The 17,887-nt window shown below is 35.8% G+C and overlaps 1 protein-coding gene across 1 annotated transcript in view; it reads left to right on the top strand.

The window, feature by feature from the left end:
• ADGRF4 (adhesion G protein-coupled receptor F4) overlaps positions 1 to 15,974 on the top strand; it is a 38,537-nt gene extending 22,563 nt beyond the window's left edge. The window contains exons 8-12 of the mRNA XM_031964738.1: positions 602 to 1,978; positions 3,745 to 3,786; positions 4,081 to 4,140; positions 9,516 to 9,572; positions 15,368 to 15,974. Of these exons, the coding sequence (XP_031820598.1) occupies positions 602 to 1,978; positions 3,745 to 3,786; positions 4,081 to 4,140; positions 9,516 to 9,569 (1,533 nt within the window). The 3' untranslated portion in view covers positions 9,570 to 9,572; positions 15,368 to 15,974. The remainder of the gene's footprint in view (positions 1 to 601; positions 1,979 to 3,744; positions 3,787 to 4,080; positions 4,141 to 9,515; positions 9,573 to 15,367) is intronic.
• Positions 15,975 to 17,887: the final 1,913 nt, after the last annotated feature.

The raw sequence follows: 17,887 nt of genomic DNA, 5'->3' as shown, positions 1-17,887 counted from the left end.
GATTTTATTGGGGGAGAAAGACCTGGACCAAGAGGTAGTGAGAGTGCTGGCTGAACTTTCAATCAGAGGTCTTTCTACTACCTGTATGACCTGAGCGAATAGTCTCACTGAGCCTCAGTTTCCTTGGTTTTCAAATAACAGGGCTAGACAGAGTGGCTTCTGATCTATTACTTTTAAACCTGTAATCTTTTTTTTATTTTTATTTTTTGCTTTTTACTGAGGAATTGGTGTTAAATGACTTATACAGGGTCACACAGCTAGGAAATGGTAAGTGTCTAAGACCACATTTGAACTCAGGTCCTCCTGACTTCAGGGCTGGTGCTCTATCCACTGTACCAACTAGCTGCCCATAGACCTGTAATTTTATGAATCTTTTATGATCAGATTAAGATCAGTCCTTACTGGACATGGGATATGGTTAGGTCACATAAATTTAGCAGATCTCAATTATCTTTGTTACCTTTAAAATGGAAATGGATGACAATAATGCTTAGCTTGACTTTCACAGAGTTATTCTGAAACTCAAAAGATATAATATCTGTGAAGTTGGTAGTATGATTTAATATTATTATTATTAATTATCTCTAATCTCCTTTGGCAGAGTTTCAGCACGATGGCTAACCATGTCCTCAACAGATCAGCCATCTCAAATTGGGCCTTCATTCCTGAAAGAAATACTAGTTCAGTTTTGCTCAAGTCAGTCAATTCATTTGCAGAGAATCTCAATATCAGTGATGAGCCTGAGAATATTGTGAATGAGCCCTTTATTCAGACCAAAGGCTTCAGAATCAATCAAAACACCCAAGGGAAGAGTTTTAATTTCTCCATGAGGGTGCCCAGTGATGAGGAGAATGTACAGGGGACAGTGTTCATCCCCTGGAAAGAGCTACGGAAACTCCCTGCTGCCTCCCAGGCCATTAGTATTGCTTTCCCAACCCTGGGGCGAATTTTGGAAGAAGCTCATTTGCAAAATGAGAGCCTTTCCAGACAGGTGAATGGACTAGTTCTCTCAGTGATCCTGCCAAAAAGGCTGAAACAAGTCTTCCTCACTTTTGAAAAGATCAATAAATCCCACAGTGCTAAAGCTCAGTGTGTGGGCTGGCACTCTGACAAGAGAAGGTGGGTTGAGGAAGCTTGTGAAACAACAATGGATGTTATGGATAAAGCCTCTTGCCGCTGCAATTACACCAACCTGCTGATGTCCTTCTCCATTCTGATGTCCCCCAAGACCTTTCCCAATAAAACTCTGGATTACATTACCTGCATTGGTCTCAGCATCTCCATCTTGAGCCTTATTCTTTGTCTGATCATTGAAATCACAGTGTGGTCCCAGGTGACGGTGACAGAGATCTCCTACATGCGTCATGTCTGCATTGTGAACATCTCCATGTCCCTCCTGATTGCCAACATTTGGTTCATTGTCGCATCATTCTTTGATGGCGCAGCGCGGAGTTATGGCTGGTGTGTAACGGTGACATTTTTCAGTCACTACTTCTACCTTTCTCTGTTCTTCTGGATGCTGATCAAAGCCCTCCTCATCCTCTATGGAATACTGATCGTGTTCCGCCGGATGATGAAGTCCACTATGATGGCCGTAGCCTTTTCGGTGGGCTACGGGTGCCCCCTGGTCATTGCTGCCATTACAGTTTCTGTTACAGAACCAAGAAAAGGTTATGTGAGGGCCCAGGCCTGCTGGCTCAACTGGGATGACTCCAGAGCTCTTCTAGCCTTTGTCATTCCAGCCCTGACCATTGTGGCAGTAAATCTGATTGTGGTATTTGTTGTGGCTGTCAACACTCGAAGGCCTTCTATTGGAAGCTCCAAGTCTCAGGATATGGTGACCATTATGAGGATCAGTAAGAATGTTGCTATCCTTACCCCACTGCTGGGACTGAGCTGGGGGTTTGGAATAGCCACCCTAATAGACAGCAGCTCCTTAGTGTTCCACATCATCTTCTCCTTACTCAATGCTTTCCAGGTGAGTGAGACAAACTGGGGATGTAGTCCAAAATAACTTTATCAGTTGTAATGGTGGGTATTTAATAACTGAGGATGTCTTTGCTTAGTTCTTTCCTTCTTCCACTTGGCTGTGATCTTCCATTTTCTCAAATAGATATTATTTCTCTCTAATGTTAGAACTACAGATGCAACTGGTGACTCAGTATAGAATTCTGCACCAGGAGTCAGGAAGATTTGAATTCAAATTTAATCTCAGACATTTAATAATTGTGTGACCTTGGCCAAGTCACCTGACCTTGTTTGCCCCAGTTCCCTCATCTATTATATGGGGATAATAACAGTATCTGCCTCCCAGGGGTTGTTGTGAGCATCAAATGAGAGAATAATTGTAAATTAAGCATTATTATAAAACCTACTTTATTCCCGGCATCTTTTATAAGCCTTTTGCAATATGTATCTCCCTACCTTTCCAAACTTATTTCATATTACTTTCCTTCTTCCAATTTGTTCTAGCTAAACTGGTTAATTTTCCATATATGACTTTTTATTCACCATCTCCATACCTTTGTACAGTCTGCCCCTAATGCATGGAATGGAGTATATTGTCTCCTCAACACATATTTTATATTTAATTTTCTACATATATGCTATTTCCTCCCAATAGAATTTAAGCTTCTTGAAGGTAAGGACTGTTTCTTTCCCAGCATTTAGCATAATGCCTAGTACATAATAAGTATTCAACAAGGTTTATTGAATGAAGGGATGAATATCTCAACTCTCATTGGCACCTATGCTACTCTTCACCATAAGATTCAGTTCCTAATCCTTCACTTAATAATTGAAAATTATTGTCAGCTCTGGGAAAAAACAAATGTATAAGCCTTCTCCTGATGCCCCACATTTAATAATATTGAATACTTGTCCAAAACTTCCTATTTCTCTCTGTCTCTCTCCCTCCATCTTTCTTCTACTCTTTCTCCCTTTTCTCCCTCTTCTCTCTTTCTCTCTTTCATATGCATATATATTCAATATTAAAACTTTATATATATGAAATCATATGAAATAAGATCACAAAAGGTAAAACAAAGAAGTAAAACATATTATATGTAATTTGTAGCATAATACAATGTAATAGGATACATCATAACATAACATAACATGATATACTATAATAATAGCAATTATAGCCAGGAAAGAAATTACTCTATTATAGTAATAAAGATAGACTGAAAGGAAAAAAAAACACACTTTTTTGATTTAGCAAATGATATGTAAATTCTGGTTAATATTTTCCTTGCAGATACTTTAAAAAAAGTTCTGTGAATCTTAATCCCAGAGCCATGAATTTAGAAATTTTGATGCCTGGGGCAAGTAGTTCTAAATGCATACCCACAAATCAACTTTGTAATTTATGATATGAAAATAATATGAGAGGTAATTAAAGCAAATTTAGTTAAGTAGGAGGGGAATTAGTTACTAAAATAGTTTACAGATGGGTATGATTAACAATGCTTGTTATTTACTAGCTTCCTATTTTTCTTGTAAGTAAAGTATTAAACATTGTTGTCTCTATACTGTTGAAGGGCTGCAGTTGATGTTGACCTAGAAATGCAACAAATTATGTTGCACTTTCTTTGAATGTCCTTATTTGAATTAATTGCACCCTCTAAATTTTTGTGTCCTGGACCAAAGCTCCAGTTGTATTGTCCAAGTGATGATTCTGGGAGAAATCAGAAGGGAACATATCTGGGAGATTGTTCTTAAACATGTTGATCATTATCCTAGGGGTTCTTCATCTTGCTGTTTGGAACCATTCTGGATCAAAAGGTAAACTTTGCCTGCTTCATACAGTGGATTCAATTTCTTCAAAAATTCAGAAGTGAGCAAACAAAACCTAAATATAGTTGGGGGAGGAAATTGGGAGAAGGAAAGAGAGTTGGGGGAGAGAGAGAAATTCTTTTTGATTAATAGTTACATAACCACCAATTGCATGTGAGCATAAATCTAGAGTTCTTTTACTCAAATTGAAATGGGGTACATTTGAGTCTTGTGAGTTTTACTCTTCCCTAGGCTTTCCAGTAGACAATTACTGCTAACAATTGGTTTTTCCTTTGGTTTTAGACAAGAGAAGCCTTGAAGGTGAGGATGTCTTCCCTGAAGGGGACATCAAGGATAGAAGAGGTAAGTAAGCCTCATCTCTTTTCTTCATAACATCATGGAGCCTGTGGAGTTGTGGGAAAGAAGGATAGAAGGAAACTATTCTATTAAATAAACTAACTTAGTGCTCAGATTTTGCTGGAGAATACAATATTTAATATTTGAAGATATTTCACATATTTTAATGCATGGATCCTATTGCTTTCAGAATTACTCCTTCCAATTCCAAATTAATTGGATCTCAAATTGGATATATTCAGTGCCTAACAAAGTGAATACTTTTGTTTTTAAAATATTCATCCCTATGCACATATGACTACTTGTCTTAGTCTCTGTCCAGCACTCCAGTTTCCAAACTGCTCACTAGTAATATCTGGTTGTCCTATAGTCATCTCAACCTCAACATATCAGAAATACTTTTTCTGAAATTCCTTTTATGAACCTCTCTCTTTCCAATCCCCTAGATTCTCATCCTCAGTTATTATCCTTCACCTTCCCATTTTCAATCCATATCTAAATCTTGCTGTTTCTACCTTTACATCTAATGCATTTAAATGCTCTTCCGCCACATAGCTAGTATACCATTTCAGGCTTTCATCACTTCTCACTTATAGTATAAAAGTTTCCTAACTAATTTTTCTGTCTTAAGTCTCTCCTCTCTACTCCATCTTAAACACAATTGCCAGAGTGGTTTTATTCAATGTTCTGATCATGTCACTTAATGAACTTCAATTACTCATTGTTAACTCTGGGATCACATATAAATGCTTCTACTGAGTATTTAAAGCTCTTTAGAACCTGACTCCAGTCTGCCTTTGTAGACTTATTATATATTTCTCTTCTTTATTCACCTTTTGCTCCAGGCAAATTGGCTTTCTTGTTTCTTACAAATGATTGTTTCCATGCCTTTGAATGGAATGTACCCCCATGCTTGGAACACTCCTTCCTTGCCTGTTCTCTTAGAAAAACAGTTTCCTTCAAAACTCAAGATAAGTGCCACCATCTACATTAAGCCTTTCCTAATCACTTTGGTTTCTAGAGTCTTTCCTCTATGAAGGCTGCTAGGTGGAGTGCTGGATTCAGAATCAGGACGACCTGAGTTCAAATTTGGCCTGGACTAGCTTTGTGATGCTGGGCAGATCACTTAACCCTGTTTGACTCAGTTTCCCCATCTACAAAATGAGCTAGAGAAGGAAATAGCAAGCCACTCCAGTATCTTTGCCAAGAAAATCCCAAATGGGGTAGGAAGAGTAGGGCTCTACTAATTGACTAAACAACAAAACTCCTACCAATTAGTCATTTTATATTTCTCTTGTATATGTTTTTATAGGTACGTATTTTCTCCTCTGATAGAATTAAATTACTTGAGGACAGATGTTGTTTTGTTTTAATCTTGGTGTTTCTAGGGCCTAGCACAGTGCCTGGAACTTAATAAATATTAGTTTATTCATTGAGTAAACATCTATTGAACTAGACAAGATTGAAATGAATTAGACAGTTCTTAGAATGGTAATTTAGAATAGCAGAACTCTTTTTGATTAAACTCCACTACAAGGAAATAGAGGAGTTTCCATAGAGAAAATCAAAGCCATGATAGTACTTGACTATTCTACAAGTCTGGTTAATAGCTATAGATCATAAAAAGAATAATGGTGATTATTATATTATAATGATATAAACATCTGGAGAGGCATTGTGATATAGGGCTATCCTATATTTATTTAGGACAGATCTATAATTCCACCCCCTTTATTTTATTTGTTTTTGCATGTATTAGAGTTAAGTGACTTGTCCAAGGTCACACAGCTAGTAAATATTAGGTATCTGAAGTCATATTTGAACTCAGGTCCTTCTGATTCTGAGGCTGATGTTTTATCTACTGCATCATTTAGCTGCCTGTGATAGAAAACTCTCAATGTGGAAACTGAGCTGTTTAAAGCTTAGAATGGCAATAAAGCTTTGGGGATATTCTGTGTATTTATATATACATATATACAAAACATATACATAATGTATATATATGTACATAAATATAATAATGATATTTAATAATAGCTAATATTTACATGGTACTATGTGCTAAATGTTTTACAAATACTATCTCATTTAATTTTCACAACAACCCTTAGAGTTAGGTATATTATTGACATTTTATAGTAATGAATAAACAAAATAAAGCTTAAGGGACTTGCCTGGGGCCACATAGCAAGGAAGTGTTTGAGAATAGATTTGATTTCCCCTCTTCTTGACTTCAGGCCCATTGCTCTATCCCCTGAGATGATTACTCGTCCATGGACTGTTTGTATGTATTTATAAAAATATTTAAAATATACCTATACATATGCATATATGTGTAACATGTACTTACATATAAAACAGTCAAGTACACACATATGTAGCTGTGTATACAATGTACACATGTGTGTAGCTATGTGTATACACAGATATATACTAAGTGCCTTAGGGCATTGTTAAAAAATGTGTATATATGTATGCACATATATATCCTACATATACACATACATTCCACATATACATATATAATTTCCATAGACAATGCTCTATTTTGCATATGTATAATTTTATATATACAATTAAATATATTGATACAAATACATGTATATAGAGATACACAGATATATAGCTGTTATATTGTATATATAGACAAACACATATAATACATGCACATAACATATACATATATATTATACAATATATGTGCATACAGATATACACTCATTATAAATGTGTGTCTGTACATACACATATATACACATATACATATATACATACCTGTAATAGTAAAATCCTTACATAAATCTTTTTAGAAAATTGTTCTAAATCTACACAAGTTTTTTTTTTCTTTCTTTCTTTTTTTTTTTTTTAACTTTCTTAAAAAACAACACCCCTCTATGTTTCTTTCCTATAAACCAGAGATTCCCAATTATGGTGTGAGGAAAAAAGACATATTATTGTCCCAAAGCCTGAAAATCACCATAATTGGCTGCAAGAGGGAGATTGCTAACAGAAAATCAGAGATAGGAGTTATTCAGAACAGTAATTGGCATTTACACATTGCACCTTTTATTTTTATTTTATTTTATTTTATTTTTTTAAATAACCTTTTATTGACAGAACCCATGCCAGGGTAATTTTTTACAACATTATCCCTTGCACTCACTTCTGTTCCAATATTTCCCCTCCCTCCCTCCACCCTCTCCCCCAGATGGCAAGCAGTCCTATACATGTTAAATAGAGTACAGTAGATCTTGGATATAATATATGTGTGCAGAACCGAACAGTTTTCTTGTTGCTCAGGAAGAATTGGATTTAGAAGTATAAATAACCTGGGAAGAAGAACAAAAATGCAAGCAGTTTACATTCATTTCCTAGTGTTCTTTTTTTGGGTGTAGCTGCTTCTGTCCATCCTTGATCAATTGAAACTAAGTTAGATCTTGTCTTTGTTGAAGAAATCTACTTCCATCAGAATATATCCTCATACAGTATCGTTGTTGAGGTATATAATGATTTCCTGGTTCTGCTCATTTCGCTCAGCATCAGTTCATGTAAGTCTCGCCAATCCTCTCTGTATTCGTCCTGCTGGTCATTTCTTACAGAACAATAATATTCCATAACATTCATATACCACAATTTACTCAACCATTCTCCAATTGATGGGCATCCATTCATTTTCCAGCTTTTGGCCACTAGAAACAGGGCTGCCACAAACATTTTGGCACATACAGGTCCCTTTCCCTTTTTTAGTATCTCTTTGGGGTATAAGCCCAGTAGAGACACTGCTGGATCAAAGGGTATGCACAGTTTGATAACTTTTTGGGCATAGTTCCAAATTGCTCTCCAGAATGGCTGGATGTGTTCACAATTCCACCAACAATGTATCAGTGTCCCTGTTTTCCCACATCCCCTCCAGCATTCTGCATTATCTTTCCCTGTCATTCTGGCCAATCTGACAGGTGTATAGTGGTATCTCAGAGTTGTCTTAATTTGCATTTCTCTGATCAATAGTGATTTGGAACACTCTTTCATATGAGTAGTAATAGTTTTAATTTCATCATCTGAAAATTGTCTGTTCATATCCTTTGACCATTTATCAATTGGAGAATGGCTTGATTTCTTATAAATTAGAGTCAATTCTCTATATGTTTTGGAAATGAGTCCTTTATCAGAACCTTTGACTGTAAAAATGTTTTCCCAGTTTATTGTTTCCCTTCTAATCTTGCCTGCATTAGTTTTGTTTGTACAAAAACTTTTCAATTTGATATAATCAAAATTTTCAATTTTGTGGTCAACAGTGATCTCTAGTTCTTCTTTGGTCATAAATTCCTTCCTCTTCCACAGGTCTGAGAGGTAAACTATCCTATGCTCTTCCAATTTATTTATGATCTCATTCTTTATGCCTAACACATTGCACCTTTTAGAAAACACTCCTATGAAATAGCCAGTGCAGATAGAGAGCTTTAGCAGTAAGAGCCCTAGTTTGGATCTGGAATGAGCCTTTGCCCTTCATTCATTATTTGTTGTTTGATCTAGGGCAAATCACTTCCCTCCTTTTGATTTGCGTTTCCTCTCTTTAAAATGGAGTTAGCTAATATAATTTCCAAAGGTTCTTTCAGTTCTAAATATTTTGATTTTTTTTTAATGTACTACTATCCCCATTTTAGGGATGGGAAAATTGAGGTAAAGTATTTCATCTAAGCTCTAATAACTAGTAAGTGGCAGAGATGTAGTAAATAGTAATATATTAGTAAAGTTGTAGTATAGTAGTAAAATATATTAATTTGTAGTAATGTAATAGTAAAGCATAATAATGGATTGGTATAGGAGTGATACTGGACATTATATTACACTCAGCAACAAGAGTCCTGGTATGATAGAAGGGAGACAGGGTATGGGATAAGATGGGGTGGAATGATTGGAGGAGGAAAAGGTTATTTGCTTAGGATGTGGTGAACAATCAGGTAAGGTTTCTATACCTGAGTACATTTTGGAAAGCAGTCAAATAGAGGGGAAAGAACACTGGGTGTGGAGTCAGAAAACTTGAAATCAAGTCTCAGTTCACTAATAAGGTATGCACTTTATTTTGAACACATAGCACTTTATTAGCTTTAGTTTCCAATCTATAAAATGATAATGGTAATTACCCTTTTTATCTAGAGTTCTTTAAACAAAGCATTTTCTTCACACACTGAGGTTGATAGCACCCATTTTGTAGAAAAGATAACTAAGGTTAAGGCTCGGCTTGACTGGCCCATGATTATAGAACTAGTAACCAAAGTGGAAGAGTTGTAGTGAAGGAAGATTTTTATAAACTATGAAACATCATGAAAACTATTTTAAGGGGGATTCATAACTGTGTTGTTATTTTTCCTTTTATTTAGAATTCAACATATAATCCTAACCATGGATCTAAATTAGTGATTCGTTCACGATGAGAAGTGAGTATTTTAAACCTAAATTAAAAGGTTCCTTTTTCTATAATAATTTACTTGCCTAAAATTTTGCTATTACTTGAGGTTAATTTAGTAGCTTACTTGGTTAACATTTTGCTATTACTTAGAGTTAGAGGCCAAAATGGATTTTTTCCTGATGTGATAGAATGGATAGAATGCTAAAGTAGGAATGAGGAGATTTTGATTTGAACTCAATTTTTACTTCCTAGTAAGTCCATATTAAATGAATTAATGAACAAATTAATGTGTGAATGAGTAATAGCCATCCTTTTATCTACCAAGACAATCATCTTGCATATCCTTTGAGAAATTAACATTTACATTGAGACCTGAAAATGTCAAAATGAGTGAGTACCCCCTTTTACAATCTAAGCACAATTTGAAGGCTAACTAGAGATATGAACACTGACCTTGGAGAAATGAGATCTGAGCTTGATTCCTGCCTCTGACACTTAATAGCTGAGTAACCTTAGACTAGGTTTAGAATTCTTTGACTCAGTTTCTTTATCTGTCAAATGAGGATAATAATAATCATACTATTTACCTTATAGGGTTATGAGGAAAACATCTAAGCAACATGCTACATGAATGTATTATTATTATGAAATAAATTTATTTGAAAAAATTGTCATCCTAGTTCCAATTTATATATTGAAATAATTATAGCTGTCTATTATATTATAGCAGTCTATTATCTCCTGGCCATGATAAGAGGAAGAATACAGGGAGGTTTCATTTGCTTTCATAAAAGCAGTATCATTTCTGTTCACAGAGCTCTGGACCCTCAATTTACTTTAGTTTTTAAAATAAATTTTATTAACGTCTTTTGTTTTTACATCCCAGTAAATTCAAGACACCTACCTATTTAATGAGCCCTTTTATGTAAAAAAGAAAAGGTAGTTTAAACAAAACAAAATGAATTTGTCTGATAGTATGTCCAATATTCCTACCTCCCTTGTATTTTAGTTTTTATCTTCTCCCAGAGTGGTAAGACATGGAATATATCCTTAAGGTATAGTTAGAAAAATTTGACAAGAGGTCAAGTTGAGATAAATAGAACTCTAGAAGAGGAATTGAGTTAACATCCAAGGATATTCCTAGTGGCATAGGAGATACTATAAAGGGTACTCCTCTTCCTTTTTCATTAAACCTCTGGGTCCATTTAGTTTTGCATAGACAAAATTAGAATAAAATGACTTGAAAAGTAGAATGAAAGGGGAAAAAAATCACAAAGGGGCTATCTGAAATTTGAAGTATATCGGAGAGATGAGGGACTGATTTTTTAAATAGGGAGAACCAGGGAACCTGGGAGGACCAACTCCCTTCCTGTGTTGCCTACAAACTTAGATAGAAAGAGAAAATAAATTGGATTATAGCTTTTGGCTTTAAAACTGGAAAAGCCACCCAGTCCAAACTCCTTCTTTTATAGATGAGGAAAACCAAGATCAGAAGAGGAGGCAATGCAAGTCCAAGGTCATGCAAGTATTAAACAGCAATGGAGGATTTGAACTTAGATTCTTGTTCATCAAATCCAAAGCTCTCCTCACTACACTTTGCTGCCATTTGGGATTATCACTCTTCCCTCTTCTTCCATCCCTTGGATGTTGCTGCTTTTGAGTTCAAGTTAGGATTTTGTCTTTTTGGAATTCTGGTGGTTGCATTTTGGGGAACTGAGATTAGTGCAGAGTAATTTTGTGGCAAGAAATGAATGTCGTATTAAAAGTCAGCTCTTCTCCCTCCCTCCCCATTTTGCACAATGGGTCAGCTGGATGGTGAAGTGGATAGAACATTAGGGCATGTAGTCAGGAAGACTCAACTTTCTGAGTTCAAAACTGAGCTCATTTACTAACTGTGTGAGCTTGGGTAAACTCTCAATGCTGTTTGCCTCAGTTTCCTCATCTATAAAATGAACTTGAAAAGGAAATGGCAAACCATTCCATTACCTTTGCCAAGAAACCCCTAAATGGGACCTTGGAGAATTAACTTTAACTGAAAATAATTGAAAACGATAAAGACCAAAAAAAAAAAAAAAATCAAAACAGTTTTTTCCCCCTTAATAATCCCAGTTTACATTCTACTAGGAAGAAGTGGGACAATGAGTCCACAGATAAGTGAATACAAAACATATACTATGTAAAAACAAAGTTACTCTGGAGAAGAGGATCAGCAGCAGCCTATAGGAGATTGTGCTTGAGTTAAACCTTCAACGGAGTCAGTGATTGCAAAAAGTAAAGTGAATCAGAATGGGGGAAGCAGTCTAGGCATGAGGAAGACCTTGCATAAAAAGAATATAGAGTATGAATCGGGTGCAGTGGATACCGTGCTAGACTTGGACTCAAGAAGACACATTTCCTCTAGTTGAAATCTGAGCTTACACATTTGCTAGCTATAAGACTAGCAAAGTCAATTACCCCTATTTGCCTCAGTTTCCTTCTCTGTAAAATGGCTGGAGAAGAAAATGGCAAATCACCTCAGGATCTTTGCCAAGAAAACCCCTCATGTAGTGAAGAATCAAACAGTATTGAAAAAAACAACAATAAAAAGAATATGAATGAAGAGTAGCAGTTGCTAGGGGGCAATGTGTGGAAAAATCAAGTGAGATCACTGTGCAAAGGAGTAGAGTATTCTGGGCTTATCTGATATTTGTAGCATCTTAGAGTTAGTGCAGAAAGGACGGATAACCCAGGAATGTCATGATATTGACACATGTGCATGGGGACCTAGAAATGATCAACTAGTGATGGAGTAGAATAAAGTTTGTTGGCTCCATCCAGAGATATGTTAGAGTCGACTCAAATGAGGAGTGTTAAACTTTCAGTGTGAGCATTCACCCCTTAAAATGGGCAAAATCTACAAAAAATGGTTTATTATTATTTTTCATTATCCAGGCTTAAGAATGCTATAGAGAAAACCTTACTATTGCAGATTAAACTGAAAGATATTTTACACTTACCTCCTTCTTCCCCCCTTTAAAGGAACTTCATAATAACCCTATCTTTCAGAATTCATTCTCTGTTTGGGCTTTTGTGGCAAAATCTCTGAGAGGAGATTTCTCTAATGAGATTTAGCAGGGCCCCTCTACTTTAAACAATATGAGATATTCTCTCTCCTTATCCCTTTACCTCTCAAATCTGACCCAGTAACATAATTCAAAAATGATATTTGTTATTAGTTAACAATTGGGTGGAGCGAAGTTTCGGAGTAGGAAAAGTTTATCTTCACCTTTTCCCTCCTCCACCCTTTCAGCCTTCTTCCTAAGTGGCCGCCCTGGGAGTGCCTTCTGTTATCAAATTTGACTTGGTACATGCAATCCCTCTAGACTGCCAGGTGTCAAGGGTGCTAAAAACTTTTGGGAAGGAAGCACATCAGACACTTCCTAACTGTGTCATCCTGATTAAATCATTGAACCTCCTTCAGTCTGCTTTCTCATCTGTAAATTGAGGGTAATAATGACATACACCTTAGAAGTTTGAGAGGATCAAGTGAGAGTAAACATTTAAAGAGAGTAGCTAGCTTACACAGTGGTTAGAGTTAGGAAGCCTCATTTTTCTGAGTTCAAATCTAGTCTCAGATACTAGCCATGTAACCTTGGACAAGTCACTTAACTCTTTCTGTCTCGGTGTCCTCATCTGGAAAAAACTGCTGCAGAAGGAAATGGCAAACTATAGCAATATCTTTTCTTTGCCAAGAAAACTTCACATGAGGTCATGAGTGAAAAGATTGAATAACAACAGTATGTAAAAAGCTTTGCAACATTAAAACATGTAAACAACAGATACAATTATTAATACTTTAATAATTTATGTTAATACTTTAGTAATACAATATTATTAATACTTTTAGGATTCTTTGGAAGGCTATGTTTCTCCTTCTGTATGGAAATTTACTTTATATCTTATATCTTAATGTAAACCTTTTGTCTTCTAAGGATTCAATTAACAAACTTTTTCTTTTGCATGAACTTTTTTGGCAATGGATCTATTGCCTATAGGGTGTCTATCATTTTTTTTCAAAATAATTATGCTTCCGTCTAGGGATATATTGGAGCCAGCTCAAATGAAGATAGCCAATTATTATTTTCTGTGTGAGCATTTATACTTTGCAAATCAGCAAAATGTATAACAATGTTTTGCTTTATTGATTGTCTAGACTTCAGCGAACTATGGAGAAAATATTAATAGTGTGGATTAAACTGAAAAATGTGATATGTTTACATTACCCCAATTCTCCCAGAGACCTGGTTGTTAAATACCATCATTATTGCTATATCCATAACTGAAGAACTAAGTAAATTTCAATTAGAAGTTAGTGAAACATGTTTAATATATACTGAATTACTTTCCATCTAGAGGACGGGCTAAGGGAAAGGGAGGGAAAAAAAATTGGAACACAAGATTTTGCAAGGGTGAATGTTGAAAATTATCCATGCATATTTTTTTGAAAATCAAAAGCTTTAATAAAAAATAATAAAAAGAAATTAGTGAAAATAAAGATGTAATTTTTTTTCTCGAACCAAGTTCATGAAACCTCTAAAAGCTACCTATAAACCCTAGATTAAGAACCCCGGTAACAAAGTAAACTATATTTATAGGAAAGAATCCTTCTACCACTCCTGATTATATGCCCTTCATTTTGAGTAGCTTTTTGGACACACCAGTTTAGCTTTTGTTATCTAACTCAAAAGAAAAAAAAATTGTAATTGTAGAAATTTCAGGTGGGATCAGTGGGGTGGCTAATGCCAGGAGAAGGAGATATATTTTAAATGGGCAAAGTTTGAAGTGTCTTTGCTGATCACATTGAAGACGTAACTTCCAAATTTGCTTCCTCATAGGATAGGTACTGCCCTATGAAGTAGGCATTCTGGACACTAACTAGTGAAAACATCTTTACTTAGAAATACATTGCTTAATATAAGACAAGCTTACCATCCTGTCTTGTGCTTTACCCTCAAGCATGAGACCCCCTCTAAAGACAAGTTCCATAGCTGCTGTTGGCCAACATTCTAGTGTATAAGGAAGCTTAAGAGTGTATTGGACGGATCATAAATTTGGAACTAGAAAGGACTTTGGAGGAATAGAACCTTTTTATTTAAGACATGGGCATCTAGGTTGTATAGGGATACAATGCTGGCCTGGTTAGGAAGATTCATCCTTCCTGAGTTCAAATCTAGCATCAGACACTTACCAGCTATGTGATTTTGGGCAAGTAAAATCCTATTTGCCTTAGTTTTTTCATCTGTAAAATAAGCTGGAAAAATAAATTGCAAACTAATCCAGTATCTTTACTAAGAAAACTCCAAATGGTATCACAAAGAGTCAGATATGACTGAAAAAAACCTTTGAACAACAAATGCATGACACTAAAGGGGATACAGAAAAAAGGGTCTCAAAGAATTTGCATTCTAATAGTGACATGACTTCGCCAAAGTTACACAAATAGTAAGTAATAGAGCCAGACAAGGAACTCTGTTTTCTAACTGAATATTCACAACTCTTTTAACACCATTCATCACTATCCTTCTTCAGGGTGAATGATACCACGTCCTATTCCAAGAACAGGTTTTGGTATGAATAAAAGGGGCACTAGAAATTTAAGGCAGAAATGGATCAGTGGGGCAAATGGGAAGGTGCTGAGTGGAGAAAAAATGGATTATGAAAAAGAGAAACTAGGGTAGGGAGGCATGAAAGAATAATTGCCTATGGAATCTCTCCCCCCCCCCCCCCAGCTAGTTCAAGTGCCTCCTTTTATATATTAACTCTTGGTTTCTTGTGATTTACCAGCATGCTTCTAGGTGAGAAGTGTTTGAAAAGAAGATTGAAGACAAAGTGGGGCTTATGATTTTCTTTTCAATTCCATCCCCCCCTGAACTGAGATAAGATCAGGAAGACTGCTGCTTAAGGAATTCTCAGCTGAGCCTGTGACCTGTCTGTGGCATGTTGAAGCTTGTTTGGACTTTGTAGAGGTTATGAATCTGCCTGAAAATTTCAGTGTTCTCCTTAGGAGAAGAAGAATACTCCTGGCTTGGCTTTTTCTTGCCAAAGTTTGACATTTCTTTCAAGGAAATAGGGCCTTCCTTCCTATGTATGGATCCCTAACTCTGCTGGGATACATAGGAGCAGTTGAGGTACACAGAACATAGTTTGGGAAAAGTGAATCCAAGATGGTTTCTGACAAGGAGGGTACACTTGAAAAGCCCTAGTTGTTTTGTTCAGTTTTGAGTCTTTGAAAAAGACACTCTTGGAACCATGATTTCCTCACTTGTGAAGGGGGAAAATAATATTAGAAGGTGCTCGTGGGGGCATATAAGTGTATGTACATACGTATAAATTAGTATATGCAGTGTGTATAAAAATGATATTGGTTTTTGTTCTGTATTAAAAATATACAAGCCTTCCTTCCCTGTGTGTGTTTCATTTTCATAAGATTCTGGGCCAGCTTTTTAATCCAGACAGAGTTACAAAATATAAACTCATTGAGGGCAGAGTCTTTATATCTCAGAATCTAATAGAATCCCTGGCACACAGAAGGTACTTAACAAATGCTTGGTTGATTGGTTCCAATGGCAGGAACAGACTGGTCAAAGATTTTTAATAATTCATTCAATGAATATTGAAGTATTCGGCAGTCTCTGTGCTACAATCTATGGCTATGAAAACAAAACAAAACACAATCCTTATACCAAGGGACTTACCTTATACTGGAGGGATACAACCTTTTCACAGATAAGTAAGTACAAAATACTTGAGAAGGGAGAAAACACTAACAACCAAGGGTTTCCTTTTACCTGTAAGATTTTTTGTTGAAAGGTGACACCTGAGAGGAACCTTGAAAGAAGCTAAATAAAGATCACAGATTTCAGAGATGAAAAAGGCATAGGGGTCAGTCTGTACAAAGGTATAAGTGGCAGGAAATATTTATCTTCAGTGAAAGCTATTATAGTTTGGTTTGAAATAGGGAGTGAGATAAGCATGGGAGTGGGATTCTCTGTCTTAAGTATATTTTGGATTCAGAGGAAATATTTTATCATCTCTGCTGCTGAATCATCATGAACAAAAAGGTGAGTGTCTTACAATTGGCTTCATTTTAAGCTTGCTCTTGCTCATCACCTTGATATTGGATCATCTGGGAAAAGGACTAGACTTGGTTTCTGATGGAATCATGATTATTTATATGATACTAGCTTCGGTTTAACTTGTAACTGACTTCCCAGTTACGTTTACTTCATTCTTATGCACATAAGTTTGGCTAGATTTAATATATATGAAACTGCTCTGCAAGGTCTTTCTGTTCCATATTTGTTTCTTTCTTCTTGACCACCAACATAGTCTTTTCCTATTTTTAAAAAACAGTATTTTTTTTCTAAATATATATAAAGACAATGTTTGACATTCCTTTTTAAAAATTTTAACTCAAATTTTCCTTCCTCTCCCCTCCTGTCTCCTTAAAACAAGCAATATACATTATATATGTACGATAATGTTAGACATGTTTCCATATTATAATCCTAATGTGAAAAGGAAAACATAGAATGCTTTGATATTCATTAAATTTCAACAATTCTTTTTCTGGATATGGCTAGCATCTTCCTTCAGGAATTCTCCCCCTCTCTACCCCTCCCCCCCAACCTCTCACCATCTATTTATTCCACCATTTATTTAACTATTTCTTCCTCTTGACCTCTTGAATTGGAAAATCCAGATATCAATTTCTGGACCTTAGTTCAGCTTTGATCTATGCCAAGAATTTCTTGACTTTTATGGGTTTTTTTGCTATTTTCTTCCTAGGATTTTCCATTTGTCAATATTTAACATGAGTTGAGAGTAAAGTATCATTGAGAAAGATGACTACCATACTTATTAGGTGTTTGACAGCTGTTGCTGCTGCCTCTCTTAAAAGTAATAGTAGGATAATGATGAAGCAATGAGGAAAGTAGAGGGCTTGTGTTTGCACCTGGGATATAGGCTAAGTGATGTGCTCTATACTCCAGTGAAACTATAGTACACTCTGTCCCCCAAACATACTTTGAATTTCTCACCTCCATATTTTTCCTCATACTCTGCTCAAACCTGAAATATCCCTCCTTTTCTTTGCCCCATGTCCATTCTTTAAAACCTAACTCCAATAGCTACCTCTTCTAGGCAGTTAATAATCAGTAAGAATTTATTAAACTCCTACTATCTGCCAAGCAGTGTGCTAAATGTGAAAAAGAAAGATAGCACCTGTCCTTAAGGAGCGTTTACAATCTGATGGAGCAAGAATACTCAAAAGAAAGTTAAAAAGACAGGTGAGGGGAGAGGAAT

This window comes from Sarcophilus harrisii, chromosome 4 (assembly GCF_902635505.1).
Source record: "Sarcophilus harrisii chromosome 4, mSarHar1.11, whole genome shotgun sequence".
Classification (NCBI taxonomy): Eukaryota; Metazoa; Chordata; class Mammalia; order Dasyuromorphia; family Dasyuridae; genus Sarcophilus; species Sarcophilus harrisii.
The sequence above is the reverse complement of the archived record's forward strand: the minus strand, read 5'-3'. Positions and strand labels throughout refer to the sequence as shown.